Source organism: Lacerta agilis, chromosome 3 (assembly GCF_009819535.1).
Source record: "Lacerta agilis isolate rLacAgi1 chromosome 3, rLacAgi1.pri, whole genome shotgun sequence".
Lineage (NCBI taxonomy): Eukaryota > Metazoa > Chordata > Lepidosauria > Squamata > Lacertidae > Lacerta > Lacerta agilis.
The window spans coordinates 10,085,178-10,103,960 of record NC_046314.1 but is presented as its reverse complement, the minus strand read 5'-3'; the positions used below and the strand labels follow the sequence as shown (position 1 = coordinate 10,103,960).

General features: G+C 40.6%; 1 protein-coding gene across 4 annotated transcripts in view; it reads left to right on the top strand.

Moving 5' to 3' along the window:
- The window catches only part of RANBP17 (RAN binding protein 17), a 168,222-nt gene that overhangs the window by 137,597 nt on the left and 11,842 nt on the right, over positions 1 to 18,783 (top strand). For all 4 annotated transcript variants that reach the window (XM_033142824.1, XM_033142821.1, XM_033142822.1 and 1 more), the window contains exon 25: positions 4,918 to 5,084. In XM_033142824.1, the coding sequence (XP_032998715.1) occupies positions 4,918 to 5,084 (167 nt within the window). The remainder of the gene's footprint in view (positions 1 to 4,917; positions 5,085 to 18,783) is intronic.

Here is an 18,783-nt window from a genome sequence, read left to right as displayed (position 1 = left end):
AGAGGGTAGACCTCTCCACTGTGCTGCTAAGATCACTTACAGAGGAATATAAAATATCTACTTGTACAGTATCAGCATGTTTAGAACAGCTACTGGTTTCTAAATGGATGTTAGTGATTTACTTTGTGTTATTCAATTTTAAAACAAATAGAGTCAAAGCACTGGTTTAAAAGTACTGCAAAACTCGCTTATGAAATATGCATTTCCAAATACATTTCTTAAAGTGTTCATTACTTCCATATGCAGCTACAAGGCCAGAAGCCTTTAGAAGTGAAAACATAATGGGCCTGATTCTACACTTGTTCACATAAGCCGCCCTCATCCCCTTCGTTATTCAGCAGCTACTAAATACCTAGGGCTGAATTTGTGTTCAGTTATTACCTTTATACAGTCTAATCAGGAGGGCTAAAAACCGGGTAGTTGATTTCACTCAAACCTTTGTACTGCGTAGCCGATTTTAGGCCAGGCAATATGTTTTTCTTTACTAAACATTGTTTGAAGAATATTGTCCTCTTCTTTTTAAAACAATAAGGGAACCACTGTTTCATTCAAATAAGGAAAGGGCTAACATTTTATTTTTTTATTTTTTATGCCAACCTGCACTCTACCTAGAAGATTTAGAAATCTTACATCCCTTTTTGCTTTTTTATTTTTTAAAAAACTTAGTTTGGACAGTACCCTCCCCCTGATCTTATTCCTGCACATTTCAGGGAGAAAGAATGGGCTTCCCCACCCATCCACATGCCTGTTTTACTATATGTTTATATGAATGCGTAGCATTTCAAAATGGCATGCTTGCCTAACATCCGGTGCACATAGACCAGAACAGCACACTAGATATCTCAGGAAATGCCTGGAAGCTTTCTGCATTATTTGGGCCTATCCACATTGGATATTTCTTATGCATATCCTATTGAAGTGTTATGCTTACATGTGGACATGGAGTGGCTTCAGAAGCTGAACTTGTGGGCCAGATGGGTGGGTAAGGAAGGCATAGAAGTGGCCAGGATTTTTGTTGGGGGGACGGGACAGAACCTCAGATTTGTATTGATTTTTATTTATTTAGGGGCAGCTGCCTCCCCTTCACTACACCCATGAGGGAAGGTATGCTCTTTTCCCATCCTGTCTGCTCAAAACATAGGAGAAAGATTAGGGGGGAAATATCTGAACCAGGCCCTCATTATTCAGTTGCTTTCCTTGGGTGGCCAACATAGTAGGTTAATTCTGCACTTTGCAAACAATTACTTCATATATCTTGATGGCTGAAGTTGTGTTCTTGGTCATATCTCTCAGACCTTTGGTTTGAATTTCACTGCAAAGCAACAGTCAGGTTCTCGGTTGACTTATAATAAATCACAAAATTAGAACAAAAAGCTCAACAACTTTGTGTCCGTATTTTCACTTTTTGAAATATGGCAACCCTAGTCTGGCTGTTACATGGAAAAGGTGAAAACAGGAAGTGTAGGTAATTCACATTTTTCCTCCCTCCATTTCTATGTCACAATCAATACTGCCCTTGGAAAAGATGATATCAAAAATAGAATTACAAGAAGAAATGGTGGAGAAGATGAGAAATCAGCTTTCCTCCACCCCAAATGGGTAGGGTAGTCACTGGTCATCTATATACATCTTCTTTCAAATTCCACTTTTCACAACTTGTTCAAATGATCCCAATGTCAGAAGTGAAAAGCCAGTCATCGTCGTCGTTGTGCCCCCGACCCAAATTGAAGCTTGTTTGCTTTTTCCCAAAGTACTCAGTACCACTGCATAGTCCTACTCTACATTGGTCCTGCCTTGGGTTCCACTCCAGCAAAAATCCCAAGGACCAGACAGAGAAGCCCAGAGGGCCTGAAGTTGCCTGCCCTGTTATAGGGGGTCTAGGAAGCTACATAGGTGTGGGGGAAAAACTATATACACTGTTAGGTGTGACAACATAGGTGTTTATTCTGCTTGTTGTTGTTTAGTCGTTTAGTCATGTCCGACTCTTCGTGACCCCATGGACCAGAGCACTCCAGGCACTCCTGTCTCCCACTGCCTCCCGCAGTTTGGTCAATCATCTGCTATGATTACACAAATGAGGAAGATACTGGCAGCTTCCAAACACAAGCCCCCCTGTCGCAAAATTAACTCAGTTCTCACAAATGATGATTACGCCTCATTCATTTTCTTGCTACAAGAGGGTTGTCTCCATTTATAGTGAATGTTAGGTATCAAGTAGCCCTGAGATCACAAGTCATTGTAATACCTCCTGTTGCACTACAGAGTTCAGACTGCCATTCCTTGGGAGAAGGAATTGCTTGCTTCTGCATTTTCGTCCATTTTGGAATTTAAAATATATTGATCTTAAGCTTTGATCCTGCTCTTAATGTAGTGAATTCTGTATGACTTGATGTGTAAGGATGTCTAATTTCTCTGTGTTAGTATTCAGTACTTACATGCTGGTGAGATGATAAAATGTGATAACCATGTATTACATCCTCAGCAGCATGGTGAATGGATGGGGCATTATTATGAGAGATGGATAATAGATAGATTGGGTAGACTCTACAAATAAAGAAACTCTATGGGAAAGAGATACGAAAGTTCACCTCCATTTGAAGCCAATCAGAAATTCACAGGAATGTTTCATACTTGGTAAGATTAAGAGAGTCTTGAGACTAATTGTGGCTATATTGTCTGCAAAATCCTTTCTAAGACCTCAGGAGAACTTAGCTTAGGAAAAAATATATTGCAATGATGTTCAAATACAAGTAAACTTGAAAACAACGTTTATGAAGCAGAACTGGCACAGATCAACAATGTGGCGTCTAGAGAGAAGTTCTCAAATGCTCACTGCAATATTGGCAGGTTTCCACTCATCACAGTTTAGGGGGATACACTTAATTGAGTCTATCATACACCTTCTCTATCTCTTCCAAATGAATATTTTAACAATTTAATTCGTGCACCCATCCAAAAGCTAGGCAATCAAAACCAATTCTATGGTGACCTAGATTTGCAACCCTTAAGAGTCAGTTGTCCTCACTTGGGAGCAGGTTGAATCCCCAAATGCTGGCAATCTCCTACGAATGTGATTGTTTCTTATACCAGCCTCCGTTCCATTTTCTCCTCCTTTGAACAAAAAGGAAGACAAATTATCTGCAGTCGCTTAAAGCGTGACTGCTGTTTGAACTGAAAAAGAAGCTGCACGTGGATACAGAGTAATGTTAGGGGGGAAAAACTATGGTGTGAGAAAAGAAGACCAAACAACCCAGTAAGGAGAAACTAGATAAGATTGCCTACATTTATAAACAGGGAACGGATAGAAAATAGCCAATCTATTGTTGCCATATGCTAATGCATATAAGCAAACAGACTCTGTTTTCATTGAATTGAGGCAGCATGTGTTGGAGTAAGGTTATGATGATATAATGGCAACATGAATATTTTTTATCCACATTACAAGCTGAGCAGATAATTCTAGTTAGCGTAAACACAATGAACATTCTCCAAAGAGTAGGCAAAGTTATTGCATCAGTAATATATGGATTTGGGAATCGGTTGACTATATTGAGCATACAAAGGTATTCTGCTGTTAAAAGTATTGCATTGAACGGGGTGTCCTTGCAAAGGAGAGGTGTAAATAAAGGAACTGAGGTGAGGAAGACAAACTACTCCTGTCCTTCAAGCAGGGGGGGGGGGGAATAAAGTACATGAGTCAGAAGGACACATTAATGTTGCATCAGATATGGTTAGATTTTGGTCTTCTGACAAGTTTCCTTCACTTTAAATCCTGCACATAAGGATGTGCCATTATCCTTTGCTCTACTTTCTCTTATCAGCTATTGCACTATGAAGTTCATTGCCCAAAACTGGTCGAAATTGTGCAGTGGCACTTGTCATTATTCTTGATTGCAATAAAAATATCCTGCCAGCCATTTATTTCTGTCTTCCTCATTTCTCATTCCATACCGCAGTATCAGTGTCATCCTAAGGTTTAATGTTCTATCGAAATACAATTTTCAATATTTTAGATAGCTGGTCATTTTTTCCAAATTCTTAATAATATCCTGAATAAGGTAAAGTTAAAGGACCACTGGACGGTTAAGTCCAGTCAAAGGTGACTATGGGATGCGGCGCTCATCTCGCTTTCAGGCTGAGGGAGCCGTCGTTTGCCCACAGACAGCTTTCTGGATCATGTTGCCAGCATGATTAAACCGCTTCTGGCGCTACGGGACACCGTGACAGAAACCAGAGCGCACGGAAATGCTGTTTACCTTCCCGTCGCAGCAGTACCTATTTATCTACTTGCACTGGCATGCTTTTGAACTGCTAGTTTGGCAGGAGCTGGGACAGCAATGGGAGCTCACCACCGTCACACAGATTTGAACCACCGACCTTCCGATCAGCAAACCCAAGAGGCTCAGTGGTTTAGACCACAGTGCCACCCATGTCCCTACAATATCCTGAATATTTACTAATAAAAAAAAACCTTGGATCACATGTTCAACCTGTGCATTCCTTTTCAGGTGAATTGTGATATTGGCTCTTCAGTTAGGATTTTAAAGCAGGAGAATGAAAACATTTGCTCTTATCCCCCAAGTACAAACTCTTCAGATTTCATAATTTCATAGCAATAAGGGAAACAGCTGGAATCGTGCAATTTGGAACACCCAGCAGGAGTGCTTAAAACTAGGCAGAATACCAGTGGGGTTTGGGAGTCCCCCTGTGTGGTTTAGAGTGAGAGAAGAGGGCCTGTTGCACTGAAATCTACTTTGAATATGTTAAACCTACCGAAGAAGAGCAACGGTGTGGTGAAACATTTTCATCCAGATACCTAATCTCACTGTAATATTGTGATTTCTCTTTTTCATCTAGGACATTACTATTAGAAATATCTCCTAATTAATTACATTTTATTTCATTTGCCGTGTACAGATACGATTGTCTCCTCCAGCTGCTGCGCAAGTTTAGACTACATTGTCACCTACCTCTATAAGCACATAGCAAAAGAAGGCAAGAAACCTCTGAGATGTAGAGAGACTTCCCAAGACGGGCAAAGATTATTGCACTTCATGCAGCAGAACTCAGAGGTATTGCAGCAGGTAAGCTCCGTAGCTTTGTGCAGCATTCCTCTACTTTTGTTATTGGTAAAGGTAAAGGTACCCCTGACCGTTAGGTCCAGTCGTGGACGACTCTGGGGTTGCACGCTCATCTCACTCTATAGCCAAGGGAGCCGGCATTTGTCCGCAGACAGCTTCCGGGTCATGTGGCCAACATGACTAAGCCACTTCTGGCGAACTAGAGCAGCGCACGGAAACGCCATTTACCTTCCCGCCAGAGTGGTACCTATTTATCTACTTGCACTTTGATGTGCTTTCAAACTGCTAGGTGGGCAGGAGCTGGGACCGAACAACGGGAGCTCACCCCGTTGCGGGGATTCGAACCACCGACCTTCTGATCGGCAAGCCCTAGGCTCAGTGGTTCTCCTCACCTCTTCTTTCTTTTTGTAAAATATGTTTTATTCATTTTTGCCTTTAACAATTATCATCACAAATAAATCATAATCATGTACGCATAGGTTTCTCTGAATCCCTGAACTTCACTTTTCCATGTTTTCCAAAGTTATTCTTTTCCAACTGCATCATATAATGTTCTCCATAGTTTCTTAACCCCCAATTTTCACCATAATTCTCGCTACATTGCAAGTGTTTTTTTTAGAATCCTGCCAAGGTTTTTAATTGTTTACATTGTTCTTTTAAGTAACTTACAATTTTTCCCCATTCTTTATTAAATTTGTTATCCTCTTGATCTCTGATCTTCCCGGTCATTTTCGCCATTTCGGCACAGTCCATCATCTTTGTCAGCAATTCTTCTCTTGTAGGTATGTTGTCTGCCTTCCATCTTTGGGCAAATAACATCCGCGCTGCTGTCGTAACTCCTCCTCTTTCTTATAAAGCAAGTTTACAAGGATATTTCTGCTTATCAGTTAATAGATAAGACTTTTTTTTTAATTGCTAGTGTTTTGTTTTGGAAGTTTAAAAAAAGCCTCTAGTGATACGGTAGTCATGGGGAGATCATGTTCTTAACTCCAGGTGCTGATTACCTCACTGTCAACAATCACAATAGTCTTCCTCATTGGCCCAATATAAACTACTTTACAAATAAGTGGGTACCTTTGACCACTGTGAGAGATGCTGAGGTCATCTGCACACAAGAGACCTATTCCACCACAACCTCCTTTCGCACTGGATTTCCAGTGTCAGTACATCTCTGCTGAAAAGCAAAAGGCACTTTGCCAAAAACTCCACGTGACCAAGCAGCACACGTGTGAACTGATTGTATTATAGAAGTTCAGAAGCTTCTATAATGCACTAAGGGAGTCTTCAGTGGTTGAATATTCAGGAAATTAATCTTGGGGCCATTGTGGGTAGCTCGGTGAAAAGCGTTGCAACCTGGTGTACAACAGCAGTCAAAAATATTAACTCATTATTGGAAAAACAAAATAAAAAATAAAAAAAAATCCTTCCAGTAGCACCTTAGAGACCAACTAAGTTTGTTCTTGGTATGAGCTTTCGTGTGCATGCACACTTCTTCAGATACAATATTGGAAAGTATTGGAAAGCTGGGGTTGAAAATAAGTTGACCACTTTGTGGTACCTTTCCGAATGTGTGGCCAGATTTGGAATCCTGTATACCAGTTTTCCTGAGCCTGATGCCCCCGAGATGTTTCAGAATCCCAACTTCTATCATTCCCAGCCAGCATGGCCAATGGTAAGGTACTAATATGGTAAGGTACTGTGGGAGTTTACAGCTTGATGTTGCTGACACTCCTATGGGAGTCCTGGTTGACCTCTGAAATATAGTGTTGATCACTTGTTGGCATGTTGTCCCTCTAACTAGAACACTTTTGGCTAATTAGTAATCATTTTGCCTTACATCCTGTTTAGTGAAACCATCTGGAGAGTTCTCCCTCCTACTCCCAATCCAAATATAGTGGTGAATGCCTGGGGAGAAAATAGGTGTAGGTATCTGGATAAATGCTAATAAACTAAATTTCAACAGACAAGACTGAAAAAGTGTTCATACCGTATTTTCCGGCGTATAAGGCGACTGGGCGTATAAGACGACCCCCAACTTTTCCAGTTAAAATATAGAGTTTGAGATATACTCAACCGCAGATTCTCAACCCAGCGTATAAGACGACCCCCGACTTTTGAGAAGATTTTCCTGGATTAAAAAGTAGTCTTATATGCCAGAATATACAGTAGATGGTATGGTTGGGTAGTGAGTTAATATTTGGCCTGTTCTCGATGAAATTGCAGTTTCCCTTAAGAGAATTTGGTGGGGGTTTTAAGGTCTAGCCTTGCTTATAGGCACCCAAACGAAGTCTGTAGTGTGGAAAGCTTTCTGCCTTCAGTTGGCCTGCTAGCTGCAGCCTCTCCTTGATAACTAAAACCTTGCCACATTTATCCATGCCTTGTTGACATCTCACATTAGATATCTGCAATGTGGCTATACATTAGGCTGCCTGTATAAGAGTTTTCAGAAACTTCAACAGGTTGAGTGACCAGGTTACCGATTGGAATCTGCTGTGCTAAATATGTTTTTGCTGAAACCAAAAGAACTTTGCTGGCTTCTAGTATGTTTTTGGATGCAGTTCAAAGTGCATTTTAGTGTATGAAGCCCTAAACAGCCTCAGGGCAACTGTCTTCTCTTATATGGATGTGCATGTTTCTTAGATTATCAACTGAGGCCCTGATCCAGTTGCCTCCACCTTTGGAAGTTTGATGTATCAGGGGGCAGGGCCCTTTTTTGAAAAAAAAAGTGTGGCAGCTTGAATTTGAAACTTTCTCCCTAAACATTTTTGTCTAGTACGTACTTAAATGTCTCTTAGGTGTCTGGTGAATGTACTTGAGTCTTCAACATATATATTAATTGTACCAGCTTTTAGTAAGTACACTTACTCTTCTAACTTTTCTTTTTCCTTGTACAGGTGAAACTCGAAAAATTAGAATATCGTGGAAAGGTTCATTTCTTTCAGTAATTCAACTTAAAAGGTGAAACTAATATATGAGATAGACTCATGACATGCAAAGCGAGACATGTCGAGCCTTTATTTGTTATAATTGTGACGATTACGGCGTACAGCTGATGAGAACTCCAAATTAACAATTTCAACTTTGGGGTTTTCATCAGCTGCATGCCGTAATCATTACAATTATAACAAATAAAGGCTTGACATATCTCGCTTTGCATGTCATGAGTCTAATATATTAAACTCCAGTAGCTAATGAAAACAATTGCTTACATAAATGGACTTTTCTACGATATTAATTTTTTTCGAGTTACACCTGTATATTAGATGGGTTTTACTTAGTATCTTAGTATTATATTTTGTATTAGTATTTTTTATCTGAGTCGCTTCAGAGATAATCTGAGTTCTAAATAAAATAGTTCTAAATTAAAAAATAACTAGATGCTCATATGATATTAAACTAAGCAGTTTATTGTCATGTGTATCTTTTCAAGGCAAATGGAGTCATAAAAAAATTCATGATCTGAAGACGATACAGAGAGGTGTTGTGCTTCTGTTTCTATTATTATAGGATGCACTACTGTTGCAAGGAACCATGGATTTTGACAGTTCCATAGTCAGTTTTGTCTTTGGTGAATGATTTAATCCCAAATGGCAGACTGGTGGGCATTTTAAGAACAGATTGTTAACTAAATACCATGTAACTGCTTGGATTTATGGCTGCAATCAAGACGGAGTGACATCAGTTGGCATGATCTTTAGTGACCTGGAGATTGTACTGATGGTTAGGTAACAGAAATGGTGGTTGCTATTTTAGTTTACAAGATTTTATTGCTGTTATTTATTGTGCCGATTACATTGGGTGATCTTTGTTTCCAAATAAAGGCAAATAAGGAACTGGTACACAGCATATTATTTAGGCATGTATTTGACTGACATTATTATCGGCATATGATTCATTGCCATCATTCCCTCTCGCTATGACTTCCTGCAGAAGCCAATCCAAAGCAGAAATTGATTAGAACTTGGAGGTGTATTCAGCATTCACCTGTCACTGTGCACAGTAGTTACTGCTCTATAAATACAACTGTAGGATCAGAAATAATAGCATACTGACCTCAAATCAGGATTTTCATACGTTTGCCTTCCTTATGACCTTAACACTGTATTTTGCGTTAATGATGCTTGGCAATCCTGAAATTTATATCATATGAATAAGCAGTGATCTGTCTTTATTAGCTTCGTAATTTGTCGGATACATTATAGTTCGTCTGAATGCAGGCTTTCAGGTACTCTTTTAAATATTAATGACTGGTCTCCAGTAGTCAGCATAAATATGATTTGCATTAGCACGAGCCATACCGTATTGAGTGCTTCTGATGTCAACCATTCAGTGTACTAATACCTGACATCATCTCCCGAGGTCGCTGCCAACTTTGACCTTTCTCCTTGTGCACAGTTTCTCTAGTCTCAGAAGCTCTTTTGAATTGATTTGAAATTTTGACTCTTCCCTTTATGAGGCAGTAAAATTGATAATTATTCAGATGGGAACTGAGTGCTGAGTGAAAAATCAATTCCACCCGCTCTCTGCTGCGTATAAAATTACTTCTGACTCTGCTGGTCTAAACGAATGGCCAAGGTAAAAGCAGCAGGCAGGAATAGTAGAAAGAGTTAGCCGGACGGAGCTAATAGCCTAAAGGGATGGCTTTTTGAGATGAGGGAGTGAGCCAGTTGGGGGCGGTTATCAGCAATGATGGGACTCATTGATTATATGTTTACATCAGGTTTCCATTGGGTTATAAATCAGCCCTGAATAGAAACAGAACCCAAGGACTTGAATCTTACCAGAGGGACAATGAATTAGATTATTCTCATTTTCACACTCAGATGAAAAGTGAGCCATTGATTATTCATCGGCAGGCCATTAAACCCTGGCTTTAGAGCTGATTTGACTATCATGGCGGCTAATGAACAAGACTGTTGCTTCACAACTAGAGGTTTCAGTTTTCTAGACAGCTGTGTCTTGTAAGTAATGCCTAACCCTATTAAAAGGAAGGGGGTTATTACAAATTGCTTAACAGTGCTAGAAAACTAGGCCCTAATGACTAATTGTACTGTGAGCTTAAAGAGGCTTGTCAGTTCTTTAAAGTGATGCAATGTAACAGAATATTTTCCCCTGTTCCTCTGTTCTGGCGGAAGCACTGTTTATATTGTGTTTCTTTTAAAATAACGAAAGGAGCATCCCTAAATACAGGTGCATATCTGCACAAGCGTCAAATAGATTGGTAAAAGAAAGTTCTCTTGTTACTGAAGAAATGGAAATACATTTTAACCAGCTATAGCACGACAGTGGCTTTCCTGTATCAGTGGGGGTTGGATTAGACGACAGTTAAGGTCCCTTCCAACATTCTGGTTCTGTTTAACGAGAGATGCTATTTGCTGGTCCCATAGAATGCCAGTTGATCCTAAGCAAACTGCTCCTTTATTCAACTGGCATTGACAAGTTCCTATGCCATATCAACTATACCACCCAGGGGTGCCAACTTGAGTAAAATATTCCTTTGGGGGGCCAAGTAAGCCCTGCTCTGCGTAATTGATCACATGAGATGGTGCCACAGACACAAGGCAAATGGCAGCCTAGAGTTAGTGGGGCGACATGTCTTTTTCTCGTGGCATAAAGAGCCAAAGGAAAGAGTGGTCTTATTCTTTAGGACCATGAGAACAATTTCAGCTGACCACCATAGCACTGCACTGCTGTTTTGCTATCCTCCTGACTACTGGGATATTAAAGAAGTAATAGATGACGAGGATGCGCTGTGCTGGCAGCAGGGATATGAGAGAGGGAAGATCAGAGGATGAGAGACCATTGTAAAACTATTCAGATTATTGTAAGCGTACGTATAACGTAGTAAAGCATGCCATCTGCTTATCTCCATCTGAAACCACATGCATATGTTAAGATTCAAATATATGTTGGCCCTGTGAGATAAAGGCCTCATAACTTCATAAAACATCTGAACACATAGCAAAGAGCAGGCTATCCGAGTGCTTCACTGCTTGGCTTGATTGGGTTATACAATAAACAGGACCTCTGCTAAAGCCTTGAGGGGTAGGAATAATAATATTGTGGTTATCGTCAGAGGCATTTAAAACATATAGTCTTATTAAGAGTATTAGAAGTTCAGTGAAAGGCATTTATTTAATTATGTCTCAGAATGAAAACTACTTCTGTGAGTGTATATCAGATAGTTAGACCTGGAGCAATGATCTTTAAGGTTTTAGCTCTCTCAGTTGCCTGATCTCGCCTGCTGAAGAAATGAAATAGAAATTTGTGTAGAATGCAAATGGAGTTGCCCTTGCTCACATAAGTGAAACTGCTCTAGAAATGTGGAATGTAAGAAGCCCAATTATGCATAATTTCTTTTTTTATTATATGATTGGGTGTTGTTTTATATTCCTAACCCGTATCACTTTTAAGCTTTAATACAGTCTTGTTCAGTGTAGTGAAATGCATCCTCTTTAAATATCCTTGTGGTTGCTTTTTCTTTTACTACAAATTACAAATGCAGCTATTCCGTCCTTGTTTAAGATTAAACAAAGCCAACACCCTTCCCGAACTGTTTTTTTTTCAAGTGTTGCATTTAATTAACTAATGTTTGAATCGCATATATAAGCTGTAACTTAACAACCTGCTCCAACATAAATAGAAGTTATGTTAATACGTTTTCTGCAGTTCATAAATCAATAGAAGTTTCCGTTCTTCAGTGCTGGTTATGTTGTTCATCCCAAAGTTAACCACAGCCCCTAGAGGGAATAGTCTGTTCTTCCTATGGGGGGGTGGGGGCATGTGTAACTTGCAGTAGATATTCAGTGCTTTGACATACTTTGCGGTACCTTCTTCATATTTAAAATTCTGATTGCTTTTCTTGGTATTAAGCAGTGGGAGAAGCAGCAGCGTGCCTAGTAGTTTACAAAAGGATTTAAAATTAGTCTGCTTCACAGGGGGATCGGGGTAAAATACGCCATTAATAAAATGCCTTAATGTTTCACGCCAACGTTTTTCACAATAAGTAAAAAAAGCAAAAGTCTGATCACCCCGTTCACGTTTGGATGAATGTTCTCAGCACTGTATAGCACATTATCTTTGCGATTCTACCTTTTCAGATGGCATCTCATTCATTTTTATAGCAACTAGAATACCATGTGGACAAGACTATAGCCTTACTATGAAGTGTGATAGAACTCAGCAGGCGTGGGGTGGCTATAACACAAGAAGAGGATTTGTTTAAACAAATGTGTGTGTGCTTTTTCTCTTTCTCAGGGGAGGGGAGTGTAACCCAGGGGAGGGAGGAAAAAAGCAACCAGAGGGGGTGATGCCCCCATCTCACTCTGTCAAAATTAAATGTACCCTCAGGCCCCAAACAATTGGCAACCACTCAACTGGATTCAGGATTTTAGCATATTTTAAGGATACGATCCAATAAGCATCATAACTTTTTCTTAATTGAAAGAAATATAACAGCTGTAGACCAAATCAGCAGAGATGTGGGTGGTTAAGGAACAGGAAAAGATACTTTATTGAATGAGCCAAAATTCAATCTCAAAGCCACTTATTGAACTATTGACATAAATTTAGGCATTTCAGCATTGATTGATAGTTTAATATAAATAATTTCATGAATTTGGGGGGAGCAACTGGATGTGCCTTAAAATATATTAACTTTTTATCCTGTCAGACGTATAATGCATTTATTAATTACTCTGCCTTTGTGCTCGTGTAACTTTTATCAGCAAAACAATTGCCTTCTCATCTTAAGGCAGAGTAATTCAATAAGCAAAACAATATTTCATAATGGTGTGAAGGTGTCAACAGCTTTGATAAAAGCCCAATGCAGGTATAATTCCACCTGTACAGAATGCTGTGCTTACCTTTCTCTGTGTAAAATTATAAAATGGAGGAGGGGACCCCCCCCCCACATAAACCTTTCGTCCATCGTTTTGCATCTTGCATAACTTTTCAGCTTTTAATCCGAAGCTTGCTACTTTATAGTTCTTCAAAGCGGTTGTGCTTTTAAGAGTGCAATCTGTTTGTAAAACAAAAGAGTTAAATCGAGCAAGAACGACTTCCCTGATCACAAAGCTTGTCGAGCACTTAACAATACAGTGTGCTGCTTTGGTGCGCATGGAAGTTTAGCTTCGTAAAGGAGCAAGCATCGCATAGTAGTCCATGGATGGAGACAAAAAGGCTGCCTGCAATTTGGCTTTCAGAAAAAATTGCTAGAGGTGTTGATGGTAGAGGTGTACCCTAAGGCTAGGCAGCTGGTGTATATATGCTTTTTGTTTATCCGTTTCTGGTTTATGTACCCTTTAGGCCAACAGATGAAACAATTGCTCCTACAGGGTCAGCTGCTGGTCAGAGGCAAAGCAAGAAAAGACTTTGCGTTCAAACACGTCACCCGCCGTTTTAGCGCAGCTGGCACCTGCTACTGGTGCACAGCAGGAGGGTTAAAGGTCAAAGAGGCAGTTGTTCTAAACTCAGTGATGGCTTAAAGGGACTTGTAGATTAATCTGCTTTATTAACTTCCGTATATTAGATAACTATTGCAGTGAATGAAAGCATGTCTTTCTGAATAAGTACCATCACCTCTTTCCCTTTTAAATTGGCTTTTGAGTAATGAATATTAAATAGAATGCGTTTCAGGGGTAATTAAATGAAAACATTAGGATGCTGGTGTTTGCATCTTATTTGAAACTTTGTTGCATATTTATAAAGCGTCGCTTACCTTTATATTTTGAGGAAAAACAAATAACCGGGGTGTTTTAAATTACAAATGAAATCTCTCACGCTTACTGAACAATTGTAATTTTCTAGGCAAACCTCCTTTAAAACAGCAGCAAACACGGAGCAATCTTTAAAAAGTATTTGTATCAGAATTTGCCCACTTCTTTGCAGTTGTCTGTCTTTGTTACTTTGTGCTTCAGAAGTCGTACAAAATGTTTTGGCTATGTGTTCCGCATACAATGGATGTTGCCAAATGGCAGGATGTAACCATTTGTTTGAAAGCTGGTTAAGTCATCAGCCTTGCCCTTCTTCCTATGTTTTACACAGGCTGCCTGCATTTTTATTTTAGGATAAAATGAAATAGTAAGTGTTGCCAGTGGCGTAGGGAGGGGGGGCGAAGGGGGCGGGGAGCCCCGAGTACCACCCTGGAGAGGGTGACACTCTGGGCGCCCCTCCTTGGCTCACCTCCACCCGGATGGGCTTGCTCGGGGTTCGCCTGCCAGCAGTGCGCCACTATGGAGTGCTGTGTGCCACCGGCAGACCCCAAGCAAGCCCGCCCTGGGCTGTCCAGCCAGTAGCACACCGCTGCCAGCCAGCAGGCGCGGCGTGCATACGATGCATGTGTTGTACGCTGCGCCTGCGCAGTGGGAGTGGCGCGCTGCCGGCGGGCCAGCCTTGGACGGACATGCTCGGGGCTCTCCTGCCGGCAGCGCGCCGCTACAGAGTGTTGCGCGCCACCAGCAGGCCCCGAGCAAGCCCGTCCAGGGCTCGCCCGCCAGCAGTACGCCGCTACAGAGCACTGCACGCTGCTGCCGGGCCCCAAGCAAGCCACGGAGCAAGGCTGCCGCGCCCGGGGCTCGCCCGCCGGCAGTGCGCTGGTCCCAGCATGCATGCGCAGTGTACGTCCAACGCATGCGTCGTATGCACATTGCGCATGCTTGCTGGGAGTGAGACCACGGCCCCGGGTGCTTCCAGGTTTGCCAGCCCAGGTAGCCTCCTCCGCGCCTGAGTGTTGCAGAAACATTTGCACATCTATCTATTTAAATGTCCCAGTGGTTGTAAGCAGAGCTTCTTGGTATGTCTCTGAATACATGTTGCAGAGAAACGAACGACCATGGGGAAAGCTGTTCCCTGCATTCCTGGCTGCCTCTTATTGACTGCTGTTGAAAACACAATGTTGAACTAGATCGGCCATTGGCATGATCCAGTAGACTCCGTTCTAATGATGGGATGACAACATGTGGAGAGGGGGTCATGCATAGCCAAGTCGCTCAGTGTTCTTTATGACTGAGTGGGGATTGAACTCAAATCCACCTAATCTGTCCAAACATTCTGGGCCAGCAATGGTTAGTTTTTGGCCTTCCAAATGTTGCTCAACTACAGCTCCCATCTTCCCTGAGCATTTATTATGCTGAATGGGTCTGATGAAGTACAGTAAGATGGGGTGGGGTGGGGGCAACGGGTTAGTCACCCCAGCTCTAGGCACCATACTGCACTGCCGATCTCTCGACATCAGATGTATGTATTCTTAATAAATTAAATTCCCATACTGCCCTTCATTTGATGGTTTACCATATAAGGCCACAAAAATACATAATGTAGTAACAAACAAAAACAATACTCCTACCCACCCCAATTTAAAAGGCCATCTTCAAATCTGGTTGAAATATACTTCTCAGTCAAGAATCAAAGTCCATTTATTTCCAGGTTTTAGGGGCATTTCTTTCGTACTGTTCTATTTCCTGGTTCTTCTGAGCTCGCATGCATCAACTTCATATTGCCCAAATTGTGGATCCTGAGCTGGGTCCTTGACTTCTTTGAAAACAACGATAATCTTTGGTGAAAATGCTTTCTCAAACACTTGGTTCCATAGATCATAGGTGTCTCTGCATGCAATTGAGTTGTCCCTTTTTTTACCTCATATATTCTACTAGAGAGGAGGTCTCTGCTGACTTATTATGGCTAGAGCTTTTGCGATTTGTGCTGCCGTTTAAGCAGCACAAATAGTGCTCTTTAGTTGGTTAGTTATTGATGTACTCGGATTAATGCTACCAACAGAAAGCCAATTAACTTCTTTTTGGCATAAAGAGCAATATTCCATTCTGTAATAAATATTCCAGTGAACATTGGTTAACCAGAGGAATCCAAAGAGACTGGTACAGAAGCAGTATTAAGTAGGAGAAGCAATATTCAAGGATGTTGTTTTTAATAATGTTAGAATGTATCCTGCTACTTCTAGCTTTGATGGGTGGTGGTTGTGAGAAATTATATTAATTGAAAAAGACTCTTGATTACTTTTTATTATGCAGTAACGGAAGACCTGTTGCCACTCAGTAATTCCAATCATTTGGAATAGCTACTGTTAGTATTCAGTTTCCCACAAGTTGTTTTATAAGAATGTGCTTTCAAATTATCATTTGTTCCAAATACGAATAGTTGCAAGTAGCAAATTGTTCCATAAAATTTAGGATCAGTTTGTGAACCACTTGAGAACAAAGAGGATTAAAGAAGTCGGTATACATATACAAGCTGTCCCAGCGTGTCTCTTTAATGCTTTGCCAAACACACAAATAAGCCGATCTTCTAGAAGAATTTGTGTTTCTCTATATCATAGAATCATAGAGTTGGAAGGGACCCTGAGGATCATCTTGTCCAACCCCCTGTAATGCAGGAATATGCAGTTGTCCCATATGGGGATCGAACCTGCAACCTTGGCAGTATCAACATCACACTTTAACCAACTGAGCTATCCAGGTAGAAGTTGTGTTAGGCTGAGAGTCACACCTTTCTTTTCACCCAAGGCACTAACATTCTTTTGAACTTTAGTCTTTATCTTTCCCTTATCAACTTGGTTGTGTCTTTCAAAACCCTTTCTCTAAACATCAAGCCATTGTTCTTGATAGTTCATGACCAGTCTAATTTCTGTCCTTTTCATCTCTTCCTGGCCGGCACTGGAATGCAGGTTTTGGCAAACAGTTGTGCAATACCGAGACACAGTATATAGATTTTGTGTACTTTGCCTTATCATGATTTCAAGAGTGTGGTTGCTTATTGTTGATACCCATTAAGAGCCGATGGAAAATAAATATCCTTTTTTTTAAAGGAAGTATTCTTCAACATGCTCTTCTATCACTTCCCCCAACCTCGCTTTGCAAAACTACCTTCTGGTTTCAGCATATTGTGGAAGAGGAATGACTCTCAAAACAGTGTCTGGTTGATCACCATAGAATAGAAAGGAAGATATTTTGCAATGATCAAGCACTAGGAAGAAATGGTGCAGAGTTTATATCCCAATGATTTAAGTATAAAACAAGACACCGAAGGTTCCAGCAACAGTTTAGGGCGGGTAGGCTAAAAACTAGCTTTGCAATCATAGACTCTTGCCAAGGCCATTGGTGGAGGAAACATATGACACAGCTATTAAGAGGATCAGGCTGTCTGCGCCTTTCTTCTCTCAAGAGGCACTTGTAATGGATGCTATTTTCTGCCCTCATTAATCATGTGGTAGTGATTGTTCAAAGAGGAGCTGTTATCCAATCCCAGTAGTGAAAATTTAGTGCAAATATGGTAACATGTGGAGCGTTTGTTCTACGAAGGGCCTGTGTTAGCATTGCCAAAAGGAGAAATATGTTTGATTAAGTGCTTAAAGAGCTCGTCGTAATTTCCAAACGGTCCATACTGCAATATGATATACTCTGACTGGGAGGGACTCTTAACTCTAATGAGTTTGCTAGTTGAAGAATGCCAAGCTTCATCCAAATGAGCAACTCACAAATCCTTTTTGTTTTTGTGAGCGATAAGTTATTCAAGCCTTGAGGAAGAAAAATCTGCACATCCAAATGCCCAGATGGGAAGATACAAGGGTGCTTGAGTTTGAAAACATCTGTTGGGTGCATCACACACCCAAATATCAAGCAGCCTGAAATGACACAGCACGCAATAGAGAGCTGACAAGGAATTCAATGTAGACAAGATCGAAAGATGCCTCTTCTGATTATGTTCCTGCTTGTAGTGCAGCATGTCAGCCACACACCACCTATTTAACCTGCAGGAAAACAAATCTATAGCAAACCAAACGGTTGTGCTAATGGTGCAGCCGTTTTGATGTTAACAACTGGACCTTCCATCTCCCCGTTTTACAAATGAACCAGGCAGACACATGAGCCACAAACATGGCTGCTGGACTGCATGTCAGATGCATTGCCCTTCACCGGTACTCGCTTTTAATAGCATTGATGTCAACATATTGGAAATCTGCAAATCAAACTGAAAGTGCTTAAAATTGATATTTTGAATCAACATTGTTTTTAGAGTGAGGCATTAGACTGGCACATTTGCAGTCAAGCTACTTCCTGTCTTCCCCATTACTGTTGTATTTACTTTCAGATAAAATGTAGACATCAACTTTATTATCTTGTCAGCAGTTTGGAAGGCATTTTGCCAGTTGTCAAAAGTTTCAGCAGTAAACCGTAAGATAGGATGAGATACTAGCTTTTTGTGTGGAATTGTTATTACATGATGTTAATAGATACAGTAGGTGTTAAGAAACGCTTGAGCTCTTATTCAAAATGTCTTCTTAAAGAAAGAAACACCTGGGAAATGAATTTGTTTTTCCCTTCAGCATGGTCACTTCCTGTGATTAAACTGTGCCATTCATAATGTATTTTGGGTTGTCTTAACTTAATTTCCACACACTTGATATGAGGGTGAAAGCTTTCTTTCTTGGTTTCCCAGGTTTCACACAATGGGGATTTCAAGTTACCCTACCACTTTGAAAAGTTATTGATTATATAGAAGGGGTATTGCCCGTGTTGCAATCTAAAATTCCATTCCATCTGTGATGCCTTTGTCCACAGATGCAACTGAACAGGTGGCCCAGAAATGACAGCAAATAGGTTGTAAGACATAAGAAACATTCTCCAAGAACTAAAATTACTTCAAAAAAAATAATCACATGGAGTTTCCATATGTACATTATCAAATC